The sequence below is a fragment of the Aythya fuligula genome, chromosome 17 (genome assembly GCF_009819795.1).
Source record: "Aythya fuligula isolate bAytFul2 chromosome 17, bAytFul2.pri, whole genome shotgun sequence".
Taxonomy (NCBI): domain Eukaryota; kingdom Metazoa; phylum Chordata; class Aves; order Anseriformes; family Anatidae; genus Aythya; species Aythya fuligula.
In genome coordinates, this window is record NC_045575.1 from 2,094,007 (window position 1) to 2,121,987 (window position 27,981).

At 52.4% G+C, this 27,981-nt stretch overlaps 2 protein-coding genes across 9 annotated transcripts in view; both read left to right on the forward strand.

The window, feature by feature from the left end:
* The first annotated feature begins 34 nt into the window (after positions 1-34).
* On the forward strand, positions 35-13,478 carry BRAP (BRCA1 associated protein). The gene is made up of 12 exons (XM_032199196.1): positions 35-137; positions 219-365; positions 946-1,147; positions 1,889-2,078; positions 3,256-3,369; positions 3,852-4,000; positions 6,027-6,102; positions 6,713-6,851; positions 7,351-7,460; positions 9,152-9,241; positions 11,135-11,238; positions 12,474-13,478. Exons 1-12 carry the CDS (start codon positions 56-58, stop codon positions 12,832-12,834), a joined length of 1,764 nt encoding a protein of 587 aa, XP_032055087.1. The 5' UTR covers positions 35-55; the 3' UTR covers positions 12,835-13,478.
* Positions 13,479-23,957: 10,479 nt separating this feature from the next.
* The window catches only part of ATXN2 (ataxin 2), a 50,997-nt gene continuing 46,973 nt past the window's right edge, over positions 23,958-27,981 (forward strand). For 7 of the 8 annotated variants that reach the window (XM_032198923.1, XM_032198927.1, XM_032198924.1 and 4 more), the window contains exon 1: positions 23,977-24,026. In XM_032198923.1, coding sequence (XP_032054814.1) covers positions 24,019-24,026 — 8 coding nt within the window. In that variant the 5' untranslated portion in view covers positions 23,977-24,018. Of the gene's footprint in view, positions 24,027-27,981 lie in introns of all 8 variants that reach the window. The other variant, XM_032198922.1, reaches the window with a different exon arrangement.

The following is a 27,981-nucleotide window of genomic DNA, read 5'->3' on the forward strand; positions in this document are numbered from 1 at the left end:
GGAGGAAGAAGAGGAGGCGGCGGCGGGGCCGGGCGGGGCCGTGCCGGGCCCACCCATGAGCGTGTCGCTGGTGGTGATCCGCCTCGAGCTGGGCGAGCACTCGCCGCTGCCCGCCGGCTTCGCCTACAGCGCGGCCGGTGAGTGCGGCCTGCTCCTGGTAGGGCCTGTACCGGGAGCTAGGCCTTGACGCCTCCTCTCCCCCCCCCCCCCCCTCACAGCTCCCGACATGGCGGCGGACAGCAGCGGCGCGGCCCCGGCCTGCCTGCAAGGGAAGGGCCCCGGAGAGCGGGCGGCCATCCTGCACCAGCACCTGGGCCGCAGGGAGCTCACCGATGTCATCATCGAGACCATCCGGCCGCGGGCAGGTAAGGGGAGGGGGGTAGGGGGGGGTGCCCGGTGCTGGCAGGAGGCTGGTGCTGCCCGTGGGGTGCTCCCCGGTGGGGTCTGGTATTTAGAGGGGGGGGGTTCCAGGGGGTTGGTTGGGTTCTGGGGGGGTTTAAGGGCAGGAGTGCCTGGTCATGGCAGTGTCCGGGTCGTGGCGATGTCCCTGATGCCCCCAGAGCAGTGCAGGAGGAGCTGACACCACGGTGCTCGCCTTGCTTGTGCTTGGCAAACCCGTCCAGGTTGCTCTGTGTTGGTAATGGCAGCTGGCAGGATTTAACCTGGCACTGAGCAGACCCTGCCTGTCAGGGTTTAACCCGGCACAGGTCAGAACTCGCACGCCAGGGTCCTGCTACGGACTCTCACTGGACTTTTGGCAGCTCCCAAGTTTTCCCCAGAACCAAAAAGCTGAGCTGGGTCTCGTTCCGCCACCTTCCAGGGGCACAGTTTGGCTCCTCACAGTTTGACTTCTCAGTCTGGTTGCGTTCCCGCAGGCTGTGCTCAGAGAGCAGTGAGCATTTCTGGTGTGTGGTTAGTAATCTGAAAGCTTCTGGTTTGTAAAAGATGAACCAAAAGGTGCCGTGGAAGGAAGGAAATCTTCGGAGGCTGCATCTGCTGAGGACAAAACCAACCCCGAGGAGCAGAGCAAAGAGCGCGAGGCTGCTCCGGACTCGCCTTCCAAGCAGCTCCCTGACCAGATCTCCTTCTTCAGCGGGAATCCATCAGTTGAAATCGTTCACGGCATCATGCACCTGTACAAAACAAAGTAAGGATGCCTGACTCATGGCAGCTCCCTGGGAGCCACGCTCCTGAGCCGTGAGGCCAGCAGGAAGGGCGGGTCGGTCGCCCCGGGCTGTGGCAGGCAGGAAGGGTGACCCAAACCCACGGGCCTGGGGTGGTGCTGGAGCTCGGGGTTGGCTCAGGGCTGGCTGTAAAAAATGGGGTTCCTAAAAAAGGGGGGAAAAAGGCAGTTTCTCAAGGGATCCTGCAGTTGAATTGTGGTCTGCAGGGTTTTGGCGGCAGGCCTGAGGAGCTCCCTGAAGCAGGAGGCTTCGTCCTGTGTTTCAGGGCTTATAATTCCACTCCCTTTCCTGGCAATTGCACAAGAAATTCCATTTCAGATCTTCCTGAGCGCTGTCAGGAGGTGCAGAATGGGTGTTTAAAGTGGTAATGAACATTGCTTGTTTGTTCTATGAGTAGTTCTGAGTATCTGTGGCTTGTCAGCTTCAACTGTTCTTCTCAAAAACAGCTGACAGGTTATTCCTGAAACAGCCATTATTTATTGGAGCTGCTGTTTTAATCCTTTGCTAAGAAGTGAGAGTTCCGTGTGGCTATTTAGGACTCCCAACAGCCCCTTGCTTCTTTGTAACTTTTTACAAACGTGCAAAAGAGCGTTCAGGGTGACAACAGAACTATCCTAGCAGCCCCTGCTGTGGGAGGGGTGGTAAAAGCTGTGCCTTTGCCCCCCCTGGAGTGACGTGAGGCCGTGTAACCGTTCCCTTCGCAGCAAGATGACCTCCCTGAAGGAGGACGTCCGGCGCAGCGCCATGCTCTGCATCCTCACGGTCCCCGCCACCATGACCAGCCACGACCTGATGAAGTTCGTGGCTTCCTTCTACGACGTCATCGAGCACATGAAAATCATCCGGGACTCCACTCCCAACCAGTACATGGTGCTGATCAAGTTCAGCTCCCAGGTAAGAGCTGGAGGCCCCTGTGCCTCAGGAGGGCTCTACAGCTGCTGGGTGGCTTCACTGGCCAGCTCCTAGCCAACCTCGTGCTTTATCCTCGGTGAAACAGCTCTGTCCTAAAGCCCAGCACCTCCCTGGGGTTGCTGGCTGAGGTTCTTCCCACTCCCTGACCCACAGGGAAGTGTCTGCACGGTCTGTCCAGCCTATTTCTTGTCAGCAGGGGATTTAAAAGCTGTTAGGCATTACCTAAACGCCCTGTTCTCTGCCATCAGAGCACATTCAGGGTGGTGCATTGTGCTGTGCTGAGCAGAAAGACCCCAGCCAGTGGGGTTTTGTTTCTGTTCTAGGAAAAACTTGGTCTGCTGAGGAGCTGTGCAGCAGGAAAAGGGTGGTCTGACCCCAAAACTGAGGGCCTCGGGGATGCAGTATTTGTGTGCAAGCTGTGCTACGTGCAGTCACTGTGAAGATGCATTTTGTGTGTCTCTCTATCCAATTTCAAATACCTAGCACTGAACAGCCTCAAAACCATAAACAAATCACCCTGAAATCCCTGCTAAGAAGAATTCCCTCAGCCCTGTTCCCCAGTGACCCCTAACGGCTGCCTGCAGGTAGCAAAAACAAATCTCCTGGGCTTTTAGTTATCTGCCTCACGTGACAAAGAGCAAGGGAATGTGGCGTTCAGCTCTCACCGTTTGTGATTATCTGCGAGGCAAAGGGTTTGGGGAGGTTACCCCCTGAAAATGGGTGACATTTGGTGGGGTTGGGTTTGGTTCTGCCTCTTTGCAGGTGGCTCAGAGCCTGCCTGAGCTGCTACAAGTGAATGGATCCCTGCCCTCACTCAGCCTCTTCCTTTCCCTGACCCGAGTATGGGTGTCCTGCAGCGTGGCCCTCTGAAATTCTTACAAAGAGACCAAATTTGCTTTGCAAATGCACTGAAACCGCTGACAGGGAGCGAAACATGCTGAAGGGAAATCCGTTATTCCTGCTGAGTGCTCAGATGCTGGAGCTGCCTTCACAGCTCCGCGTCGCGTCCTCGGCTGGCAGCGCTGAGCCCAGCCCCGGGCTGAACTGATTCCCTGAGACCTGGTGGAGGGGAGAGCAGAGGATGCAGCAGATTTCTCCTCTCCCTTGGCTGTCTCAGCTGCAAACCTTCTCTTTTTAACGCCTTCCCTTTTGTGCCCAGGCTGATGCAGACAGCTTCTACATGGCGTGCAACGGCCGGCAGTTCAACTCCATCGAGGAGGACGTGTGCCAGCTGGTGTACGTGGAGCGTGCAGAGGTCTTCAAGTCCGAAGATGTAAGTTATTTTGTTTTCCTTTCTTTTCCCCTGAACTTTGGAGGCTTAACGGAATTATTTATGCTGGACAGAACGCCGCGAGAAGCGCTTCACTGCTTCAATCCAGAGCTCGTTTCACATTCCAGTGCTGTTCCTACTTGGGAGAGGTTGTTTGGTGGCTCTGTAGGCTCCGTGCCTCGCTTCTGCAGCGTCTCTGACCTAACCCTGCCAGGTGCAGTGGTCTGGTGGATCCAGAAAACGTGGTGGGACAGCAGCAGCCGCACTGATCCTGCGCTGCTGTGAGGCTGTGCTCTGTGGAGAGCTGAATTGCCTTCTTTTCTGGTAAATTTCTAACTGCTTTAGAGACTCAGAGGATCACTTGGTTCTGGTTTTGTACCCCAGTGCCAGCAGTAGTGAGAGACGTTTGACTCTTCCTGTGTGGGTGCTTCGCTTACGGTGACGGGAGGGTGCTGAGCAATTTGTCTCCCCTTGTTCTTTCGAAGGGGGCCAGCCTGCCTGTGATGGATCTGACCGAGCTGCCAAAATGCACGGTGTGCCTGGAGAGGATGGACGAGTCCGTGAACGGGATCCTCACCACGCTGTGTAACCACAGCTTTCACAGCCAGTGTCTGCAGCGGTGGGAGGACACCACGTAAGAGGCTTTTTTTTTCTTTTTTTTTATTTCCACATCTAAAACCCTGCTCCGATTGTGGTGGCTCCGTGCTGACAAGACCGGTTCCTCTCATCAAAGTGTGGGGGCTGGAATCGCTGCGAGTTCTGATGCTCTTTTCCTTCCCATTAAGGGACTCCCAGGGAGAAATCTCCCAGCCAAAAGTAATTGAGCGATGTTTCCTGTGAGCCTCACTGCTGAGGCAACGAGGCAGCTGTAAAGTGATGCAGATTGTTTTTAAAATGTTGTAGGATAAAAATAGGGGGACAAACAGCACTGCACGCACACAGCCCTGTTTCGTGCAGCCTCCTGTGTCTGTTTGGGTGTTGGTTTCCTTGGCGTAGCTGAGGCTGCAGCACACACAGACGAGCGCTGCTTGCTGGAGCCTGAAATCCTTTTGGGAACTTTTGGGAACGTGCAGGGCAGCAGCCTCGGCTCTCTCACTTCTGGATGCTCAGAGGGTGAAGGAAAGCTGGGCTGGGACAGGGCTGGAAAGCCAGACAAATGGAGGCAGGGAGGAAAGAATAACGACAAGATCACTGAAACAGGAGGCTCAGGGCCACACTCCCAGCACAGGGCAGTGCTGGGCTTGGAGCTGTGTCTGTCCTTAGAACACCTCCTCTTTTTGCTGCTACCCCGTTCCTGGTTTTGCTCCTGCTGTCCTTCCCATCACCAGAGGTGGGATTTCAGCATGGCTGAGCCCCTGATTGGCACCCAGGCGTTATCAGTCGTGCACATCTTGCATTCTTCTGGCCACTGCTGCTTTACTGCACGTCAGGCTGTCACAGGTACTGCAGCAGAAGGCTGCTCCTCCTCACTGTGATTTCTTCTCTCATCCTGGTACCGCTGACTGCCTGATTCTGTGACAGTACGAGGAAAAACGTAGGCCAAGGAAATAATTTCTGAGGCGAAGTAAATGAACTTCGGTGGCATTAATCAGATTTGTAGCTATTAAGGCTGATTGGCTGCTTTGCCCCATAAATCAAAACCAGTTTAAATTTGAAGCAGTAGAGCTTAGCCAGTGTAGGATCGAGATCCAGAATAGCACTCAGATATCTCATGTACAATTTAAGCAGAACTTCTGCTCCTGATCTAGGAGAATCCCCATCCTCTTTGTTTAGGCACCTCAGAGGCTGTAAGTGCCTGAATTTGTATAGAAAGCCTGCTGCAATCCCGTGCTCTCCTCCCTTGACTATTTCTGTAGCTTATCCAGCAGCTAATGAAGGACATGTAACCAGTCCTGGCAGCAGGATCCCGAGCCTGAGTTACCCAGCTCCCCAGCTGAGCTTGTAGTGGTTAAGGCCTGGGCAAACGTTCTTTCTGATCCTGGTTCTGTCTTTCTGGCAGCACAGCGGTGATGTTTTAGAAGAAACGATAGCAGGATGCCTGCTGTGGATTCTTCTAGGGTAGAGTTAGATGTTCTTCCAGAAGGGCTGAGCCTGAATCCCTTTGGTTGGGCTGAAATCGAGGCAGCAGCCCCCCACTGTGTCCTTAGGGATGTCTCAGCACTGAGCGATGTTGCAAAGTGCAGGCACCTCGCTGTTAAGCAGCTCTCCTCAGCGCTCTGTAGTTACAGCATCCTTCCACAGCAGCGTGTAGCTGCTGCACGGAAACCTCTGCAATAATGGAGAATGTCCAAGAAATAAAGTGCCAACGAGAAGAGAAGTCTTTATTATAAGATCAAACTGCCTTCGCCGTATGAGAAGGGTATGGAAGAGCCCTTCTGGGACCTGAAGGTTGCTCTGTGCGTATCGCTCACATCGCTACAGCACCGACTTGAGACCAAAATGGAAAAACTGATTTGTTCCTCTGTCGCTTATTGGCTTAAAAGCCTTTTGTGGAATGGAGGCAAGTTTGCGAGGGCTAAATGGGAGCTGAAAGATGCGTGTGCATAGGGAGTGTCCCACAGCATGAGGCATTCACTCGGAGCTCTTTGGCTCTGCTTTTAATTACCTTAATACTCAGTTGGAGCACCGTGTGTCTAATCGTGCTGCTTGTTGCCCTCTAGGTGTCCTGTCTGCAGATACTGCCAAACGCCCGAGCCAGTGGAAGAGAACAAGTGTTTTGAGTGTGGAGTTCAAGAAGTAAGTAGGTGGGTGGATGGTGAGTGAGATCTAGACTAGATCTGACTGCACAGCTGCTCTAGTTGCTTTTGAGGTTGATTCTGTGGCTCCTTTTGGGTTCATTTTACTAGTCAGTGGTGCATCTGCTTTCCTTTTGAGCTGGAATCGGTACTGGGAAGGGATGCTATCTCCCAGGTTTCCTGCTCTGACAAATGTTTCCATTTCTTAGAGAGTGTTAATGCGTAAACTGATCGGTGCCTGTGATAAGATGTGTGTGATAGCAGGGGGCCAAACTAACGCTGAACTCGGTGCTCCCTTCTAGTCTGTGCTCCTCAGAGCTTGTTTTTGTGGTTCTGTCAAGCTGCCACCTTGGTTAATCAAGGCCGTTCTTCCATCCGTGCCTGTGGTAGTCTGTCAAGGTGCCTGGCATCTGCAGGCTCCTTCTCCTTACTCTTCCACCTGAACGAGGTTTCCTGGAGAGGGGGGAAAAAGCAAACTGTTCACATTTTAAGGAATTGCCTGGCTGTACGCAGCGTCAGCAGGCTGTTGGTGTCAGCTGGTGCTTTCTCAAGGCGCCGGTGCCGCTGTTTGATGGCGTTGTGAGGACAGAGCTTTCCCGTTCTCTCGGCAGAACCTCTGGATCTGTTTGATATGTGGGCACATCGGCTGCGGCCGCTACGTGAGCCGACACGCTTACAAACACTTCGAGGAGACCCAGCACACCTACGCCATGCAGCTGACCAACCACAGAGTCTGGGACTACGCTGGAGGTGAGCGCCCTGTCTTCCCCCCTTGCAGGATGACCTTGGTTGTAAAAACAGCTTCTGGGACACCAGAAGTGTTAGGAAGAACACTAGTGATAGTTTGCTTGGAGCTTAAGGGGTTTGCATCCGTACTAATCCTTCCTCTTCTGGGAACATCCATCTCCTCTCTAAGAGCAGTTTTCGTGGGTCTGTAGCAGATGGGAGAGGGAGAACACGATTCCATAACGAACTGGAGCGGTCCTGTAGCCTCCCTGGAATGTGTTTGTTACTCCCTTTCCATCAATTTGCCCTGAGGTATGAGAATGGGCTGTGGTAATAAATACCCTGCAAGGTGTCTATGCAAAGCCTGCTAAATAACAAATACATCTGGTGTTGGCTTGCTGCCGTGCTAATGTGCTGTTGCAGCAGTCTGCGTGGTTAATTGTGCTGCATAAAGTATTTCCACTGGTGTCAACCTGGGTGTTCTTAAGCAAAAACTCCCTTTGGTTGAATTTTCTCTCTTCAGATAACTACGTCCACCGGCTGGTTGCAAGTAAAACTGATGGGAAGATAGTTCAGTATGAGTGCGAGGGAGATATGTGTCAGGAGGAGAAAATTGATGCCTTACAATTAGAGGTAAATATTGTGGCTCGTTGGGCTCTGCTTTGTGCTGCTGTGTGGAAATGTTTCAAATCAGATACGAATACAAGAAAATGACATCAGCTTATGCAGCAGACCTGCTCCCTGCATGTAGGCAATCATCTTCAGACAGGAACAGGATATTTTTACTTTTATTTGTTTAAAAAAAAAAAAAAAAAAACTCCTTTTGGCTCTGCAGAGCCAATGCAGCTGAGAGTAAGCTGGCTGCAGTCTCGTCCTGTGTTCACCACTAGATTGGAGATTAGCTGCTCATGCTGCTACAAACACTGAGGTCATTGCAAAGAGAAATGGGTCCGAATGCCCGGACTCGCTCACCAGACCCTTCCTAGTGGAACTGTGACGTGGTGTAACAACCCAGGGTGGCCCAGAATGGGTATAGAACCGTCAATTTGATTAGTTTGATTTGTACACCGAGTGAGTAGGAATCCATAGCTGCATGCCTACTGTGGCTATCAAAGAAAGCTGACAGCCCTGTCTGATACCAGCCCTGTTCTGCTCCCGTCCCTTCAACAGACAATGATTTTTTGTGCCTGCTGGCCGGCTTCTCCCACACTAACTAGAAGGGTAAAACAAAGGTTCATGCAAGTTTTCCCTTGCCAGTGATCTATTTTAAAGGGAAACTCAAATTACTGCTTCAGTGAGCAGATATACTGCAGCAGGATTTCAGTCGCATTAGACACAAGGTTATCTGTAGAGGAGAAGCCTGTAGAGACCGGCCTTTGTAAGCTTATTGCTCAAATAAATGTTTGTTTGCTTGTTTGTTTTTCCCCTGAATTTTCTGTGTAACGTTTAGATGCAAACCCAGCTATTTTTTAACCCTTATTACCAGGAGGTCAGTGCTTAAAGTATGTCAAAGACCTCTCTGTCTGGCTTATGCGATCTAAATGTTTGCAGAGAGAATGAATTTGGCAGTGTGTTTTGGCTCCCTGATACTACTGAGAGTATTCAAGGCTTTTTGCACATGTTTAATTCCACAGTGAATGCCTAATGCTCTGCTTCTTAGCCTGATGGTAAGAAACGCTCACGTTTTCCAACCTTCTCATAACTCATTTGCAGAACCAGAGGGGAGAAGAGGGGATGTAAGGCACATATCCTTGTTCCCATGCCAAAATAACATTGGAATGGGCTGTGCTTGTTGGAGAACAGTAAATGTGAATAGCTATACACAGCTGGGGATGCTTTGCCAGAGATGCTCTTACAGTGAAGCTAGATGTGTGCATTTACCCTTCCCCCTTAGGTTTTGGGCTAGAAATGGGGAACTTGGCCTTTGGGATCTCAGACTCATGACAGAGATGATTGATGCTTCATTTTCCTGTGGAGTGTAAGATTTGGAGCCCTGTTGCTCCTATGGTGAAAAAAAAATCTCTCTCTTTAAAAAGTGTTTGGTGTGATAGTGGGTACAGCTTGGTGGCACTTTCACCTGGTCCTTGCTGTTGTGCTCTAAGGACTTCACATGATTTTCTGGAATCAAGTGATTGAATTCTGAAATCAAATTGGTGAAACGTGCATCTGCTGGATCTGCGGTTTACACGTACATTCAGACTGCCCTCTGTGCTCAATTTCACTCGATTAAATCGATTTTTACATCGGAGCCTTTTGGGCTTCTTCATCGGGGTGGCCACCCTTAGGAAAAGCTGACCGCTCTGCGCACGCTTCTGTGTTTGTAGTACTCCTATTTGCTAACGAGCCAGCTGGAATCACAGCGAATCTATTGGGAAAACAAGATCGTCCGGATAGAAAAGGACACGGCTGAAGAGGTGAGCCCTGCTCTGGGGATGTTTGGAGCTCTGCAGGATCAAAAGGTTCTGGGAAGGCGGATGGGAAGCGGAGCTGCTCGGTGCCTCTCACAGGCTGCGCGTCGCGTGACGTGACCTCGCGTAGCCTGTTTCACTACCAGCTGAGAAAATTGGCTCCGAGATGGATCCCTTATCTCGGCGCTCACATCTAGCAATTTGCTGCTCAGTGATGCAGAAGTAGGTAGATTGCCACCTAGATTTAAGGTTGATTTAAATGTGCTGCTCGGGAAACTGCAGCAGTGGTGGAAGCAAGTCTGCGCTGCTGCAGGATCCCTGCTCGCTGATGCCATCAGTCTCACGCTGACGTTTTTCTCTGGGGAAGGTTAGCGTAGCATAGACAGTATGACTTTAATTTGCTCGGCTGTCTTTCTGCTCCAAATGCATATTGATTTGCCCTTTCTTTGTGATCCCCTACCTTTCCTCATCACCCAGTGGGAGAAGTTCAGAGTCTCCTCCCATAAAGCATTCTGTAGGCAGGGCTGCTTCAAAATGTCAGGAGCAAAAATCCGGAGAGAATATTTTAATGCTTTTCACTCCACGTAGATCCTTTCAGCTAGGTTTAAAGTGAGTCGGGATTTAGGGCTGAGTCCTCATTTGAACTTTCTGCATGACTTCTAATTAACCACGTGCAGTACATGCAGCATCCTAAATGCAGAAATTAGGACCATTGAAATAGTGGTCAGCTACTTTGGTCTAAAGAACAGACCCAGAAATCTCACGGACATCCCTAGAAAAAGAAAAAGTGTAGCAAAAATTGTTGTATGTGACCAGGAAACGTGATCCACAAAGCAACTGCGAAGTGAAACAACTACAATATACACCTTAAATGTGGCTTTGTGTTTAAAGATCCTTACGATTTTATTCATGGCACTCATGCCGGGTAAGTCGTGCCTGGATCAGTGCCACTCTGCAGTGTATTCCAGTATCAGTGCTCACGCTACTTCCCCAAATTAACCATCAGCTGCATAAACATTCAGTGATTAAGGCCGGAAGGCTTAAAACCTGCTCTGTACTGACTCTGGCACCAGCGAAGACAGCATGTGTGCTGACACTGACATTTATCCAGATTGCTCCTCCAGGAAAGCATTTTTCCTTTAAATTCCTCTCTCCAGCACATGCAAGCATCCTTAAAATGGGGAAACAAGTATTTCTGTCTATAGATCTCTTCTAAATCATATCTTTAAAAGTTTAGATGTGTTCTGTGAAGTGCCTAGACAATGGGAGCATGTTTTTTTTCGGCAGCAGTGGTCTCTAGTTTTGAAGTAGAGGAGAAGAATCCAACGTACGTGTGTTTCCATTTGCCTTTGACATGAGCAGGATATTCATGTCAGTAGGTCACTGTCTTATGACAGCGCGCTGCTGAGTCAGTGCTGAGTGGAGTAGCACGTTTGTTTTCAGACTTTGACCATATTTATTTGACGTTTAGTTTAAAATGAGCAAAAGCTCCGCATTGTAAAGCTCTCGGATGGAAATTTAAGTTTACTGCTAGCCATTCTCTCGGATGCTTTTTGTATCTATAGAAATGCTGAACTGCAGGCACTAAGAAGTTAAGGAGCTGATATAGGTGGTGGGTTTTGTTGCCGTTGTTGAATGGGGTTCCCTGGCACAGCTCTGCAGCCAGAGTTGCTGTTCTGTAGGAGCAACTTCCACGGCAACGTGGTTCCTTGTCGGGCTCTGCGAAGTGTAACGCAGAGGGTCTTAATCAAAATTAAGCCTTTTCTTGCCTCAAATCTTTTGCTTACCTGGGTATAGTAATTGGTCAAAGTCTAGAAACCGCACCAGAAAAATGAATGTCATAATGAAAGTGCACAGGACTTTGATCTGTTTGAAATGCCTGTGTGTTTGTTTTTACAGATTAACAACATGAAGACCAAATTTAAAGAGACCATTGAGAAGTGTGACAGTCTGGAACAGAGGCTGAATGACTTGCTCAAAGAAAAGCAGTCTGTCGAAAGGAAGTGGGTACCGCTGCCAGGTTTAGTTCCATGCAGCCATTAAAGCTCTGCACGCTGACATCCAAAAAGAGGAAAAAAAAAAAAAAAAAGAATCTTGCTATTCTTGGGCAACTTTGAGCTATTTAAACCGGTTTACTGAGAACCCCGCTCATTTATAAAAAGCTCTCATTTCTGTAGGTGTTCCCAACTTGAAAGTGCCTGAGTGGAATGCAGCTTTTGGGCCCGTGGCTCTTTTTACATGGTCTGCATATTTAGCTTCCAGTAATCCTTCCTCTGCCTGCTCAGAAGCAGACACCAGTCTGTTTTGCAGTCGGCAGATACCTCCAAAGAGGAGAAGAAGGCAGCCCGACAGAGGCATCTCACCCGGCACAGAGAAAAGTGTAGATCTTAGGAAGTGCTTAGATAAAAGATGTCAGGCATGGAGAGGGTGCAGATCAGCGTGTTCCAGCTCCCTAGGTGGGGCTGCGTGGTCTGTTCTTCCCAGCCCACCAGGCTCCTGGCATTGCTGCCTCTCTGCAGCCCTGGAGGGAGCAGGGACTCAAACTAGTGAGTGGTAGCTTGTGCACCTCACCTTGAGGAGTGGAAAGCAGGGTCTGTGTGAAGCCAGCAAACTTTTTTGGGAAAAGCTGAGTTGTTAAGAGCAGGAAGGTACTGATATTTGTGTGGGAGCATCTCACTTTCGAGCAAAGGGCCATTTTCAGGGTCTTGAACTTACAGTTTGGTGGGAACCAGTATCTCCAGTCCCTGACTGCCCGTAGCTGTCAGGACCACATGTAATTCCTGTGCCCTTTCTGGCACCCGTTCTTGAAATTGCAGATGCACGTTCAAGGTTACAGTCCCGTGCTCCCCCCACATCCTGTCTGTTGCCTGCACTGGTTGCTCTTTGGTACGAGGTGGAATTGCCCAACTTGCAAGGGAAAAGACCGCCCTGGGTTATGCAGTTTGAGGGTCAAAGGTGTGGTTCTGCTCCCACAGCATCCTGGTTTCTGTGCAGGTAGCGGCGTGCAGGCAAGCGGGTGTTAGCAAGCTTTAAACTGAGTAGAAAAAAACCTGTGGGGTTCAGTCCTTTTGTGTTGCCTTCCCTGGTCAAAAGGCCAAAACCAAGTTCTGGGTGGTCTTGGTGGGGCTGGGGACAGTTGGGGAGACGGTTTCCCTAAGGACTGGAAATAAAAAGGATGCAGTGATGGTTAATTTAGTGCAATACACTGCTCTTCCTGACCTGTGCTTCTATTTGCAAGGTGTTCTCAGCTGAATAACAAAGTGGCTAAACTTTCCAACGAGCTGAAGGAGGAACAAGAACTGAATAAGTGCTTGCGAGCGAATCAAGCCATGCTCCAGAACAAGCTCAAGGAAGAGGAGAGAGTGCTGAAGGAAACGTGCGAGCAGAAGGACCTGCAGATCTCGGAGATCCAGGAGCAGTTGCGAGATGTCATGTTCTACTTAGAGACACAACAGAAAATCAATCACCTCCCAGCTGAGACCCGGCAGGAGATTCAGGAAGGACAGATCAACATTGCGGTGGCATCTTCAGCCAGCTCCTCCACGGGGGGCTCAGGCAAACCTTCTTCCAGGAGAGGCCGCGGCAAGAGGGGCAAATGAAGATCAGAACACGCTGCTCCCAAACTGAATCTGGCCCTGCTGGTGGTAGGCCAGGCCCTCCTCTTGGGAATTCCGGCTGGGAACGCCCAGTTCAGTAAAGCTCCGCTAGAAATCGTCTTCAGAGCTTCTCATAAAACTGGCTGCCAGTCACTGGAGGTGTCTGTGGTATTTAAAAGCATTTCACTGCACTATTTAGCTGTTTTTAGGCAGATCTTAATGACCGTTTTGCCTTCCTACCTTTTCAGAGCCCCCTCCTGTCGTGCGTTTGACTTTCTTCTTGGAGAGTATTCTGTTCTGGGGTGGGTGTGGAGAGTTCGACACCGCGTGCCCTCAGGGGTGCTGTGGGGTAGGCTAAGGCCCAGCGTGTAAGGCTTCTCGAGTTCTTCTCCCCACTCCTGGATTTAAAAGTATTCTCGATTAATAAATGATTTTTTATTTAAGAAACGATGTAAATTAGATTATATGCATCTCCTTGTAGTCTGTGCAGACCAGACACTGCAGAACAGTTGGCGCAGGAGTAGAGCTGTAGTTTGGAAATAAAAAGGAGCGAGGTGTGGAAACGAAACCATCTCAGCGGTGTAAGAAACTGAACGAGTCCTCACGGCTTGTAATGTAGGATATTAAACACTTTAAGGACTCTGCTACGATCCGTTTCTTCATTTTAGGGGTGGCCTTTGACAGGCCGGCGGTCGCTGCCTTTGGTGCAGAAGGTATCAAGGGCTTTTTATTTTGGAAATTGTTTAACGTGGTTATTTTACAGGCATTTCTACGAATTAATCAGAGCTGTCTTTGTGAAAATGGGCCCATGGTGTGGGCCAGGAGCTGCCAGAGTGTCCCGATCCTCCCGGAGCGGGGTGCGTACGCTTTCCCTTTCTTAGCCACACTCGGAGCGTGTTGGCATGAGCTCCAACGCTATCCTCAGAAGGAGGTGAGGAAAATAACCAACGCAGCGTTTTTGCAGCCCCATTCCAACATGCCTGCACTCAGCCCTCGCACTGCTGCCAGCCCCCAGCCCACCCCTGGGGCTGCTGTGCTCGGGTTTGCCCCGTGGAGCTGAGCGCGCTGCCCTGCGACCAGACCCTCACCACTAGATGCAGCTGTTGTATCCAGTTACTGGGAGCCTCGCGCTGCCTCTGCTGCTCTGGAACGTGGCTCTGTCCAAAATCCTGGCTGGCAAAACTTTTCTGTTACTTGCCCAAAAAGTATGCCAACCCCCCAAGGGAAATCTGAGGACAAATCCTTTTTTTTTTTTTCTTCCTCTTTCCACTAAAAGTATGTACCAGACTCGATGCTCTGGTTAGGCTCAGTTTTATCACGATCAGAGGGGCGACTGTTCTGTTTGCTGTGTTGTGCTCAGCAGCCTGAGTGTTTAAATGCTAATTCTTTTTTAAAAATGTTTGGGGAGTCGTGCAGTTGTCTCTTCAGACCACAGCACGATCCTCTTCCCTGGTTGGAAGTGCAGGAACAGCCTCGATCTTTAGTCTGTAACACTGAAAATGGAGATCTGACTTCTTTGTTCCAGTTTGGAGCTAGTAAGTAAGACAGCGAGTCCTTTACTGATCGTTGTTCTTTTTGGCTAAGCAAAAGGAACAAGTTACAATACGTAGAACGACTCTCAGAAGGTGAGTCTGCATGATCTGCTTCCTGACATTACTGACTGGAGGTGTTAAACTTCCTCGCGTTTGTTCGTGCACTCGTTGCATCCACTGCTTTGGTTCAAAGATCTGCCCCGATCACCTGGAACTTCCACCTTTTCTAACTTTGTAGCATGAACGTACACAAACTCTTTTCTAGCGTGTGGATTGTACAGCCTCTGCCTTCTGTAAATTATTCTAAGGACCTAGCGATGTACAACACAGCTTGCTCTCCTATAGAAGCTATTTTATTTAAGATATATTTTTACACCACCTGAGGATCCTCCAACCTTTCGCTGGAAGCTTGCTTTGTGTAGAACACTAAGATGCTGTACTGTATCTTGGACTTCATTTTCAAAAAACGTGACTGAAAATTAAAAGGGCGTGCAGCGTGTCTGTGTGTGCTAACTGGCCGGGGAGGGAGGAGGTGGCAGGGAAAAGGGCAAAACGTGTGGCCAGTTCATTTTAAAGTCCTGATTTGTGTTAAATCAATTTACCCTGTCCTCGAGGAGTCCCCTTCACCTCTTAAAATCGTGCTGGGTGGCAAGGCAACCTGGGCTGTCCATCTGGCTGCTTACTGCTGCAGATGAGTGGGGTTCCCCCAGGCTTATTGCCCCCTGTGGGACCGTGCCGCGGGGTAGAGGCAGCGCTGCTGTGGGCTGAGGCCACACGGGGTCCGTGGTGAAAGGCAGAGGCTGCTCCAGGGCTTCCTCGCCCCTCCTCTGGACACCCAAGTGCCTGGAAAAAGCAGCGGGGCTCGGACCTCTCCCGCCTGCGGTCCGCTCCAACATCTGGTCAGATTTGTGGCCGGTGACTCAGGATATCCACAGCTAAAGGTTGCAGCAGCACAAAGCTTCCTCCGAGCACTGGACAGCCAAGGGCAGCCAAGCTCCTGCTGTGATTAGGAGCCTTAAAATAGATTTTATATAGAGGGTTCTAAAACCATGAAGGAAAACTCCCCCTGCTGAACGGCGAAGGGGTCGTGCTGCTTCCCCTGGTGCCGTGCTGGGTGCCTGGAGCGGTGCTGAAACACCTGGGGTGCCTTGGCACTACACAGGGTGGAAGAGGGGGGAGATGTTCCAGCAGGAGCAGCAAATGGAGGAGCTCTGTGCTGCGGACAGGGCAGCAAAAATGGCCAAGGCAGCTCCAGAGCGTCCAGCATCACCCTTGTATCCCTGGGGTGAGAGCACCCATCTGCTGCAGGTCACCGGGGACTGTAGGAAATGCTGCGGGATCTAAAACGGCCAGGGAGAAACCCAGATGGAGAGGAGCGGGAGCCAGAAGTTGCACCCAGCTTGGCAGCGTCCCCCTGGCTTTGAGGACGCCGCCAGGATTCGGCCCAGCTCCCGGGGAGAGGCGCTTAAACGGGGCGGCGAGTTGACGCGGATCCTCGTCATCCCTTCGGACTGCGGGGCCAGGGACTCGATAATATTTCAGTGGGCCCGTTTGCCCCTTGGGAACGTGTCCCATAAAGCCAATTAATGCCCTCAGTGACGCCAGCTCTGCTGGTTTAGGAGCTGAGGACCCAGGTGAGGTGCCACCCCTGTGGTTCGTGCCCTGGAAAAGCCCCACACTGGCAGGACAGACACAGAGGAACCCCGTGGGTGTCCGTCTGTCCATCCAAGCCTGACAGACACCGTGCTCCCCGTGCCCCATAGAGGGGCCAGGGTAGCGGCATCGCTCCGCGCCGCGTTTATCTTTCCATCAGAGCCGAATTCCCCAAGGCCCCGTGGAAAATTCCTGCCTTGATCCGCGCCGCCCGGCGTGTCCGTTCTCGTCGGAGCGCCGAGGAAGTGGCGCTGGGATCTCTCCTACGCTTTTTTCCCCCCCTCTTCTCAAGCGAGCGGGCAGCGGGCTCGGATAACAGGGGCTGAGGGCAAACCCACCCAGCCCACGGCGCTCTCCAAAGGGGCCCCCGCTCCTGTCTGCGGCGCTTGAGGCCATTTGTGTCTCCTCCAGGTTAAGCCCTGCACGGGTTATGAGAATCAGGAAAACCTGAGCTACAAAACTCTGGGGAAACTCGTGAGCCTGGGCCCTTTTGGGACGCAGCAATCCGTGCAGATCCCAGCTTTTTTAGTAAAATTATCTGCTGCTCCCAGCCTTTCCTGCTCGGTGACCCCTCCGGCAGCACCCAGGGTCCGGGTCCACGCTGCCACAGCTCCCCGTGGAGCAGGAGGCGCTTCTGGACGTTTGCTTTCTTTAAGGTCCGAGTCACAGCCCTGTGCCAAACCCTTCCTACTCCTGCACCACCCCTGAGCAAACGCTTTTAGGGCAGCAGGCAGCGTTTATCACTTTGCCCCCTCTTGACCTGGAAGTAATTGGTTAATTGCGTGAGACAACAAAACCTCGAGACGCTCACGTGCTTTCCTGCCACCTTCGAGCAGCGAGCGGGAGGGGAGGGTCGCGCTCCTCCTAAATATGTTAGAAACATCAAGAGAAACCAATGTTTCCTTCCCCGCCAGGAAATCGGTCCCACTTGAGCCTATTTTGGGGCCGGCAGCTCCTATAAAGCTCCTGGGGGGCTCTGCAGCCTCGCTGGAGCTGGCTCAGGGGCAGGGTTTGGGCAGCAGGTAAAGGTTTTGGGGCTCCCTGGTGCCAGCACGCCAGGAGGTGGGGATGTGGGCCTTTGTGCAGGTGTAGCCACGCGATGGTTTTGTGGTCGTGGATGTTAACGGGGTTTGTGGGCTCCAGGGCAGGGGGAGAGAGGCGAGGAGGAGCCGTCTGCTGGCTCCTGCTCTCTGCGCCTTGCTCCCAGCCTGAGATCCCCGCGGGTGCTGGTGCCGAAGGTGGCACCTGGCTGAGCTGCCCCTAGAGCAGGTGGAGAGGGTGCAAAAATCTGCAAAAGCCACCTGGCTGCCCCAGGGCGAGCAGTCAGCTCCTTTATGCGCTTGGGGAGTGCTTTCCTGGAGGTAGTTTACAACTCGGCTGCTTTCCTTTCCTGTTTTCAGCGTCCCCATGCTCCTGGGGGGCAATGTCAGTGTGGGACGTGGCTTGGTTTTTGGGGTGTGATGCTGGTGATGTTCCTGCCAGCTGTCTGCACCTCTCTGCCTCTCTCTTCCTTCTCCCCTCTGCTTACAGGTGGCTTTATGTGATCATTCTTGGCATCTATTGCTGGGTCTCTCCGTTAGGTGAAGAAATGCCCTGTGAGCACAGGGGCACACGAAACAAACCCACCTCGGTGCTCCCCCTCTCTCTGGGGACAGGGGAGACCCCCGCAGGAGTGGCTGAGGTTCCAAGAAAACTCACGGCGCTCGCCTCCGAGCTCTATACCTAAAACCACAGTGGATCTGCTTGGGGTGTAAAACGTGCTCAGGTCTTTGGGAACAATTCCTCTGCTCCACCGCTAAGCTCGGTCCAAGCAGAATTAACGCTGGGAGGAATCCCAGTGCTGTTGGCACGCATCCACGGCCTGCCTGGAGCCCCAGCTGGAAAACCACCCGTGGGGGCTGAGCAGGAGACGGGGACCCCGATGGTGAGGACCTGGCTGCTCCCATCCTGCCTGCTTCGCTCCACAAGCACAGGGAGCGCGCCAGGAGCAGAGGGAGCCTTCCCCAGCCAATTCTCCTTGCCAAATACTTCCCATTTTTCTCCAGCTTCACAAGGGAGAAGCGGAAAGCCCAGGAGCTCCCGGCCTCCCCCTCACCATCCTGCCCCTGCGGCTTCACGGCAAGGGAGACCCAGCTCGGGGTCCCCAGGGGTCCGCAGGGGGACGGAGCCGCTGTGGGGCTGCCGAGGTTTGTGGCAGCCGGGTGGCACCGCAGGCGCTTTCCTCCGCAGCGCTCGGTCGTGCTGCAGAAGCGGTTTAAGAGGATTAGGTATTCCTGATCGTGTTCGCAGCTGCGCTAGCTGTAACCGAGAGGAGAAATCCAAGCGCTTCATCTTGGGAAGTGACTCCGTGGGGCTGGAAGGGAATTCTCCCCCGGGACCCCGCATCTGGGTATGTTCTCAGCCCCGGCTCTCGCCCGGAGCCGCGCGTATTCGCGGTTCCTGCGGGGCCGTGGCTGAAATTGTGCCGTCTGGCCGCCTTAGAAAGCCCAGGCTCTTGTGGAAAATGTGGTGCGAGCCAGCCCGGATGCAGGGCTCCGAGCTGCAGTCCTGCCTCCAAAATGTCAGCTCCCACGCAGAAAGGTCGACGGCTCCCGAGTGCCCCAAATGAAACGGAGAACGCCTTGGGAAGCACGCCGGGTTGCAACGAGAAAGGGAGACCCTCCCCGGCCGTCAGCACGAGGATTTCCTCAGCAGTCCCGCTGCCGTCGTCCACGTTGTCTCGGCGCTTCAGCGGGGAAAACTGATTTCCCTGCATTCCTGCACACGGCCAAGCTTCGGCCTCAGGTTCCCGTGCGCTCAGGGCTTCGCCACCCCAAGAAAAAACCACCTGGAGGTTCCCTCTGCGGCTTGGCCCTGCTGAGATGCTTCTGGGGCGGTGCTGGGGCTCGGCAGGACGCCCCCTGCTCTCCCCTGGGGCCACCGCTGCTGAGCCCTTGGCCGCGACCGCAGGCAGGCTGGGCTGAGGGGGAGTATGGAATCCATTAAGCTTTTTTCCAACCTTAAACAAAAATGTGGCCTCGGAACCAAGAAGACACCCCTCCTCGACACGCGCACGCTCGCTGGAAGCGCTCGGCGCTGCCGGCGGAGGCTGGGCCCCGGGGGTTGCTGCACGGAGGGGTGGGAGGTTTTTCTCCACCGGTGGAGCTGCTGCCGATGGTCCCAGGGTTCATCCCGAGCCAAAATCACCGATCTGAGCCTCAGGTGCGAGGGGAAAAGTTGCACAGCTTGGATATTTCTGATGGTTTTAGCAGGGAGTTCTGGAGGTCAGGAGGGGGAACGCCAGAGGTAGCGAATCCAGCCCTTTCCAAACCCGCTTGTGTGCCAAAAAATGACAACCAAGATCCTAAGCCGAGGTTTGTCCTTCAAACGTACCTGTGCCTGCTCTGGAGTGGTTTCCTTCTAATCACTGGGGATTAAAAGCAAAGTGCACCGAAACATCTGAGGTGAGGGGGCACGGAGGAAATTCCTCACACGCTGGTAATAACAACGGAAAGCGGCTCTGTGAAGCAAACCTGAGGCTGACTTGGTTTTTAATGGACATCTGTCTGTAGGGGGAAAAAATGCCATGGCAACTGGCTTTCTTGTTGGCATGCCTGTCTCAGCAAAGGGATAGGGAGAGGACGGGTACTGAAGGGTCTGCGCAGCAGCGCTCGGGAAATGTGGAGGCACAGCTCGACGAGGCTGCGAGGCGAAGGTTGTTTATGCTCCACGAGCACCAGATCTTGAGGGATTTAAGAGCTAAATCTTGGCATAACGATCGCTTTGTCTGCTGCTGCTTAGCCGGAGTTAGGCTGGGTCCTCCCCTCCCCTTTGTGAAAAAGCTAAATCAAATAAATAAAACGATAACCGAATAAAGCACGGGGCTAGGGCCAAGACCTCCTGGCGCTGGGGCAGAGCCGGGGGCTCCCCGTTTGCAGCCCCATCCTGAACCCGCAGTGGAAATGGGGGGCCTCCGACTAGCTCCTGCCTCCTGAGGAGGCGAAAGCCCTTGCTTAGGGACTGCAGCTGATGGAAATAGAGAGTGAGGTTCATTGAGCTGGTGGTTATAGGTAAAAGGAGCTCTGGCACTCGTGCCCCTCTCTCCTAAGCCTTGTGGACGTTTTCCCTCAGCTCCTGTTGGCAGCAGGGACGCCGCTGGCGTGCGCGGCCCCGCAGCGCGTCTGCCACCCGCAGCCCCAAGGGAGCTGGAGGAGGATGTTCCTGGAAGGAATTGGGAAGGCAGCGGTATGAAGCTGCACGTGGGGCTCGGAAACATGAACGTGGTGGGAGCTGGAGCCGAGCAGTGACTCGGAGGGGCCGCGGGCAATGAAAAGACACCGCACGGTGACCGGGATGGGGAGGAAGAGCTGAAGCAGGCTGAGGTTGTCTCGCCTTGGAGCTGGGGCTTTGCTCAGTGATGCGCACGTGCCTCTTTCAGGTTTGGCCAGTGGTGCGTTCATCAGTTAAAACTGATTGCAGCTTTGGTGACGAGCTGATATGCTCTCTCTCCGGGAAGTGCTTCTCACGTTTGTTATAGCGCCTGATTTGTTTTCCTAACGTCTTTCTGAGCGTCTCTTTGGAGATTCCCCGTGCCCATAGCGTCGTTCACAAAGCTTCAGCCTCCAAGAGAGGGATTAGTGGTAATGGATAAATAAGAGAAGTCTTCGGGGAGAAGAAAACACACGTGTAGAAATACTCAGGTCTGCGAGCTGCTCTCACAGCTGATTCTGCTTAAAATAAATGCTGAGGGCTCGTGTCGGCTGTCCCTCCACGGGCGTGCGTGTTTCATCACGTCGAGGGCTGCTGAGGATCACCCCGGCTGGCCCGAGGAAGCGCACGATACCTCAGAGCAGGTTGTATCAAGGAAACGTTGCATCATGCAGCACTTCCGGGTAAGTAACGATGCTATCAGGCTCATTAATCTTCATGTGCAAATACAGCTCGCACATGCAGACGCAGAACTGAATGGAAGTAGTAGTTTGTAAAAAAAAAAAAAAAAAAAAACAGCTCTAACCTGGGACGTGGACAGAATGGGTGAAATAGGACGGGATTCTCCCCTGGAGCTGGTGGCTTCTGTTTCTTGGACATTGAATCTGGGGTTTTTCTGCAGCCAGACCACTGCATGCAGAGGAAATAAAATTTAAAAAAAAGCTGTGTGCGTGTCAATAGAGCCAAATCATAAAGTAATAAAAAGGGAATATTGGGAATTGCTGCTTGGAAAAGAAAAGCCGTACGCAGGTAGAAGTGGGTCAAGGGAGCTGTGTGCTGTAACGGGAGCACGATCCCGTTGCATGGGTGCATTGGGCTCGCCGTGGAAGCACGCTCACAAGGAGAGGCTGAAGCAGCACCTGCTGGCTCCGTCGGGCTGCAGCCAGGTCCGGTGCCCAAACTGCAGGTCTGCTGGTGGATGTCACTGCCCCGGCCACTTCGGCTCGGTCACTGCTGCGTTCGCTTTGAAGTGTTTGCATGAAGATGCTCGACAAACAAAAACGGGAGGCACAATGAAAGCCAAACAGAGCTTAACAAAACAAAGAATACATTGAAGGAGAAAACAAGTCAAACAGCAACTGCGCTTGAGTCATTACTGCAGATACGAACACGAGAGCCTTATTCACACAACCACTTTCAAAGTACATAATGTTGCCCCAAAATATAAGTTAATGTGCTCATATCACGTCTTAGAAACCATCCCTGCCTGTGGAACTTGCTTTTTTTTGTGTTCCTGACATCCTTGAATATCAAGGGCTTCGTCTTTGCCAGCAGGACTCCACAGCATGGCTGCCACTTCAGCACAGTGGAGGCTCTGTAATAGTTCTTAACCTTTACTCCACAAAGAGTGACTAATTGCCGTGCACGTAAATGTCCCTAGCTGAAAAAGCATTGAAATAACTTCCTTTACATTAAAAACAAAAAACAAAAACAAGAGCCCTGTTAAGTGTCCTGGATGTGCTAGACTTTGTCTCTTACCAGACTTCCTTGGCTTTTTGGGCAATGTCTTTTATCATGAGAAGCAAACTGACGAAATCACTGTTGAGTAGGGAGCCCTCTTTCTACCTGTAGCTTACTTGAATTCATTTCAAGGCGTATTTTGGAGCCCTCAGGTTCTCCCCCCGCTGCGTTTCTCCTGTTGCGGTAGCGCTTTGAGGCCCTCCCTCAGTCTGAGGTCCTTCAGGATAAACCAAAAGGCACAGGAGAAATTAGGAGTTTGGTGAAATGCAGGCTTTTGCGTGCTAGCGGATTTTATTATTTTATTTATATACGTGTAATTTTTAAAAGTTGTGTCTTAGCTTTTCCTTTAGGTAATGTTAGCTACTTCCCGTTAGTAGAGCTTGCCGGGCTGCAGAAATCCTCGATATCCTCCTCTCCCAGTTCTGTGGCCCTGAAGGAGCAAAACCTTCAGCAAGTTCACTGAAGTGATGGTAAAATATAACTTCCCTGGAACTGCTGGCTCTTTTTTGGGCATTTTCAGCGGAGCAATTCTTTGTGCTGAGCCCACCTCAGCTCGCACCCGGCTCCTAGCGAACAACGCGTTAACCACGGGGTTATTTGGGCCTGCAAGGTGAAACAAAACCAGGAGTTTAACAGTCAAAAGTATAGGGAAAAATGCTAATTTAAGAAAGCTGTTAAATATTGTTATCTTTTTACCACCGCGTGTTGCCACCCACAACTTTCAACCGCATGGGAAAACTGTTGCTTTACGAGCAAGGTGTATAAATAATGCCTGCCGAACAGCACCGCTCCTGCTTATTACATTTGAATCCTGTGGGATTTCTGGAGCATTTCTATGAATAGATTAGACTCTGAGCATTTTGAGTAACCATGGCTATAAATCAATTTAGCTCTTTGGGCTTGCGACTTGCATCTGCTCCTACTAATCCCGCGCGTCCACGGGCTTTTATCGGGACAGGGGCGGTTTTATTTTGATGCCGTAGCGTTGGCCGGGGGGGATCCGTGACAACACCCGGAGCCCTGGTGCTGCTCGGTGAGGGCAAGAAATCACTTTATTTCCTCAGACTGCGGCATTTTTTTGTATTTTTTTTTCTGGGGGGGGGGGGGGGGGACCCCCAAGGATTGTGCAACTGTGAGGGGTTGGCCGGTGGGGTTGAGCCGCACCACAGGGCTCGCAGCTTTCGGCCTCCTCATGCTCCTGAGGGGCTTGGGTATGAGAAGAAGGCGGTGGTTGGGGGCGGTTGGGGCCGTGAGGGGCTGTGGGGGGCCGGTTGGGGGCCGTGAGGGGCCCTCATCCCGGCGCCGTCCCGCGCCGCCTCACGTGTCCCCGTCCCGCCGCTCCCCCGCCTCCGCCCCTTCACCCTTCGCCGCCGCAGCACCGCCGCGTCTCCCTCCGACTTCCCGTAAAGAGTCCGCCGCCTCCCCCCCTTCCCATCCACCTCCCTCCCCGCCTCCCTCCCTTTCTCCCTTTTTCCCCATCTCCTCGGCGATCCCGGGAGATCGACCCCGTTGCGGCTCAACCGATCCCGGTACCGCCATTAACCCCCCCTTTCCCCCCCCCCCCCCCCCCTCACAACCACCATCGCGGTGTAGTCCCGGCCTTTCCCCCCCCCCCCCTCCCTCCCTTCTCTCCCCTCAGCGGCCGGATCCCTCCGCGCCGCGCTCCGCTCCGCTCCGCTCCCTCCGCGCCGTTGGGGAGCTCCCGGCCGAGCCCCGCCGAGCCCAGCCCCGGCCCCGACCCCAGCCCCGGCTCCCCCCCTCCCCTTCCCCGGCTCCCGTCAGCGCAGCGCGGCTCCCCCCTCCCCCTTTTCCCTTTCCCTTCTCTCCCTCCTCCCTTCTCCTCCTCCCTCCCTCCCTCCCTCCCTTCCCCCGGCCTCTCTCCTCAGCTCTCGCCCTCTCCCTTCAGCCCCTCGCCATGTCCCTCAAGCAAGCGGCGGCGGCGGCGCAGGCCGCCGGCAACAACCGCAAACCCCCCGGTGGTGGCAGCGGAGGAGGAGGAGGTGGTGGAGGAGGAGGAGGAGGAGGAGGAGGAGGCCCCGGTCTCCCGTCAGCTGCGGGCGGCGGGAGGCAGAACATGGGCAGGTGGGTGCGCGGCGCCGGGGAGAGGAGAAGAGGAGAAAAAAAAAAAAAAAAAAAAAAAAAAAAAAAAAAGGAGGAAGGGGGGAAAAAAAAAAAAAAGGGGAAAAAAAAAAAAAAAGGGAGGGGGGGAAAAAAAAAAAAAAAAAAGCGGGGCCGCGGCGCTGGGGGGCTCCGCCCGGCGGGGCGGGGGAGCCGGCATGGCGGCGGGCGGGGCGGCCGCAAGGCCCCGCTCACGGCTGGAGGAGGAGGAGGAGGAAAGGGGAGGAAGAAGAAGGAGGAGGAGGAGGAGGAGGAGGAGGGGTGGGGGGAGCCCTGACGGTTCCGCAGTGCCGCCGCCGGGGCGAGGCCGCGGCCCCGGTGCCCTTCACGGAGGAAGCCGGGGACGCGCCGGGGCCGCCTCCATTTTGCGGCGAGGGGCTCGGGGCTCCCCCCCCCCCACCCCCCCCTTCTTCCCTTCCCTTCCCTTCCCTTCCCTTCCCTTCCCTTCCCTTCCCTTCCCTTCCCTTCCCTTCCCTTCCCTCCCCCCTTTTTCTCTTTCGTCCCCTTTTCCCCTTCTTCTCCTCAGCCCCGAGGCCGCCGGGAGCCGCCTGGAGAGAGGAGAAAAAAAAATAAAATAAAAAAAAATGAGGGGGGGGGGGGGGCGTTGGGGCCGCACGTGGGGTGGGGGGGGCGGGGGAAAAAAAAAAAAAAAAACGGGAGAAAATGGGAGAAAAAATGAGGGGGGAGGGGGGCAGGGAGCAGGGATTGGGATCCCCCCCCCGGCATCCTCCCGCTGCGCCTTAATCCCCCCCCCCCCGCCCCGATCGCGTTTTAAAACGAAAATACCGAATTTTTATTTTTATTTTTTTTAAATATATATTTTTTTAAAAATTTTGTATCGATTTATGCAATTATTTATTTATTTTCCCGGCCCGATCGCAACAAAACGCAGCGCCCGGCGGCCTGCGGCGATGGGCGCTCGTAGCAAGGCCGGGCCCTGGAGGAGGAGGAGGAGGAGGAAGGGGGAAGGGGGGGGGGGGGGGGCAGCAAAAGGGCCGGGTCCCTCCCTTCCCTTCCCGGTCCTCCCCCTCCGGCCACCCCTTCCCCGGGCCCCCCTTCTCCACCCCCCCCCCCTTGAGCTGCCCGAGGGGACCAGGCCCGGCCTCTCGCCTGGTTTTTTCCCCCCCCTCCACCCCGAGCTCCGGGGGTGCCAGCGAACAATCGGAGGAGGAGGAGGAGGATGGTGGTGGGCTGAAGGTCACCACGCTTACCCGGGGTAGTTCCCTTCAACCTGGCTTTTTTTTTAATTTTTATTTTAGTATTTTTTACCCCCCCCCCCCCCCCATCTCCTCACTTTGGTGCGTTGGCAATAAAAAAAAAAAAAAAAAAAAAAAAGAGTTGACGGCGGCTCCATTGTTGCACATCCCTGAAAATGGAGTTGTACTTTGTTACCGCTCTGGGGAACTGGAAAGGGGGGGAAAAAGCTTTGGTAGGGTGGAAAAGGAACGAAATGAACTGAAATAGTATCAGCGGGTGCCCCAACGAGGGGTTGAAATAATTCCCTGTTTTTTTTTTGTTTTGTTTTTTTTTTTTTTTACATATGGCTGTCTGGGTTGCCCATGATGTTTACTGTGCCTCGCTGAACAGTTACCCCTGCCAACAGACAGTGGCACTATAGAGGTTAACGTGAAGGACAACAAAACCCACAGCTTTTTTTTTTAAAAAACATTTTTATTTTGCAAAATTCCGGATTGTGAGCGCTTGTCTCGGTAGATGAAAGGTGTGAGCTTCGGTTCCTTTGTCAAGCTGTAAAATTAAAGCCAGGGGCTTTCTCCTCCCAGCCTTGCTGCCTTGCCACTTTTGTTGGATAGATTCCATCTCAGAACTTCTTAGGGAGTTGTAGTGGGACTGTTAAACGACCAACGTGCGCCCACAGCGGTGTTTATACCTTTTTTTTATAAAAAAATAAAATTAAAAATAGATTCTTGAAGTTGGCTCTGAAAGGCAAGTCAGTAAAATCCCAGTCCCTGTGCTGATGGAGCCCCACAGGACACCTTCAGAGAGCTTTTCCTGTCGCTACCCTAAGTAAAAGCCTTGCCTCTTTTTGGACTACAAACTTTAGGGTGGTTCATGCTGCAATATTTTTCCTGTAAATGAAAAGCTGAGCGGCTTTCCTCTTTGAAAAATCAAATTGCTTTTTAGCTGGCCTGCATCTTGCTTCCAACTCAAAGTGTTGCGTTTAACAGAAACTTAAACATCTCCAGTTCTTGCCAGGCTTTCTTCTTAGCAGTATTGCAGCTCAGTTCTCTGCAGCACAGGTATCCTTTTTTTTTTTTTTTTGGTTGAATCTCAGGATTAAAAAAAAAAAAATAATGTTGCTTTTCAGGGCCAGGTTGATTGTAAAGGCTTAAATTTGGGTAAAAAGTTTGATAGTTAACTGTCCTGGGCTAAATTTTATGCTGGTTTCAGTACTGTAATACTGGGTTGGGCTGAGGGAGGGTCAGCCTTGCTCCCTGTGTGTGTTTCTGTGGTCTTGGAGCGGTGGATTTACGTGTTTCATATTTTAAAAGGTAAGATGTTGTGGGAAAGAGTGGGAAATTCCAAAGTTTGCTCTTTCATTGTTACTCCTTCCCCTTTTACACTGGGGGAAGAAAAATCACAAAATGAGGTTTCTTTCCAGGTGTTTAAAAATTAAACAAGAAGAATTAATCTATATATATCTTTAATAAAACAGGCAGGAGGTGCAGTTCTGCTTGTCTTTAGTAGTAGCTGCACGTGGAATGTGGCAGGTGGGAAATTGGGCCAGAGGGGGGATGCCAATAGATGTTAAACTTTAAATAAAGAAAATGTAGGGCCTCACCTACAAACCTGCCCCGAGCACCAGTCAGAACCTTTCCTGGTGCCTACATTTTGAGGTTTAGTTGAGTTTGTCCCTAACACAGCCACGAGGAGGCTGACAGCCCTATGGCTAGGGGTTGCACCTGCCTCAGCCCACCTTCAAACTCTGCAGCCTTTTTTCCCTTTGGCGTTTTGTCTGAAGGCAGAGCCCCCCCAGCTCTGGGTTCGGAGGGTGAGGTGCCTGGCTACAATTGTGGCAAAAGGCCCTTTTCTTTTGGGTTTGGGAACTTTCTTGCCCAACTGAACCCGGGCGCCCTTTATCAATATTATAAGCTTCTGTCTTTTATACGTTGGTTTAACCATTAAAAAGTGAAAAATGAAATTATCCAACGTTGCGTAGCTTGGTTTTGAGGCTTGGCGCTCCTTGCCTACTCTTACTTTCCTTTTTCTTGCCCTCCTTTCTTAGCCCAACTGAAGAAAGGGCAGAAGGGAGGTGTCGGTTCTGTTAGGGTAGAAATAATTGCGGATATTGACTACTGAGGCGCTCGGAAATAACGCGAGGGACTGTTCTGGAGGCTCGTTCCCACATGGCAGTCAGAGGTTTTCTAGTTCATTCTGCTGTCTTTGTGTGTGTCGGTTTTAATGCAGCTGTGCTGAACTGCTGAGCAAAATAAACGGCTAACCTGCGGGGCTCTTCCCTTCCAGCAGTTAATTCGTTTCACAGCGATATTCCGAACCCGCTTCTGAGTAAGTTTTAATTTACCGACGGATTCGTTGCGAGGTGTCTGAAGGAGGTTCCTCAGTGACCAAGTCCATCAACAGGCACAAGTGTGCACTTGATTCAGGCGTGCTTATCTGCTCAGGCACTACAGAAGTTGTCTTGCACGAAGACAAGAGCAGACATTTAATAACGTCAGAATTGGGAAAAAATACCGAAAACAACGCTGCGGTACTGCTCGTCTGACCTTAATTTGACAGCTTTGGCTCGTTTGACTCCTCTATAGGCAATTTCTGCGCTTAAGCGAGGTCTGAACTTTGTACCTGTGAGCTCTTCCTTAGAGGAAGGCTTTATCAGCTCTCCGCACTCGTAATGAAAGTTCCGTGGAGTGTCCTTAAATGGTTCTCAGAGCTGTAGTAGTGG

Excerpts from the sequence above, each read along its gene's own strand:
- BRAP (XM_032199196.1), top strand. The coding sequence starts at position 56 with ATGAGCGTGTCGCTGGTGGTGATCCGCCTCGAGCTGGGCGAGCACTCG. Across the intron at positions 4,001-6,026 it reads CAGCGGTGGGAGGACACCAC|GTGTCCTGTCTGCAGATACT; the intron begins GTAAGAGGCTTT and ends GTTGCCCTCTAG. Across the intron at positions 6,103-6,712 it reads TTGAGTGTGGAGTTCAAGAA|AACCTCTGGATCTGTTTGAT; the intron begins GTAAGTAGGTGG and ends TTCTCTCGGCAG.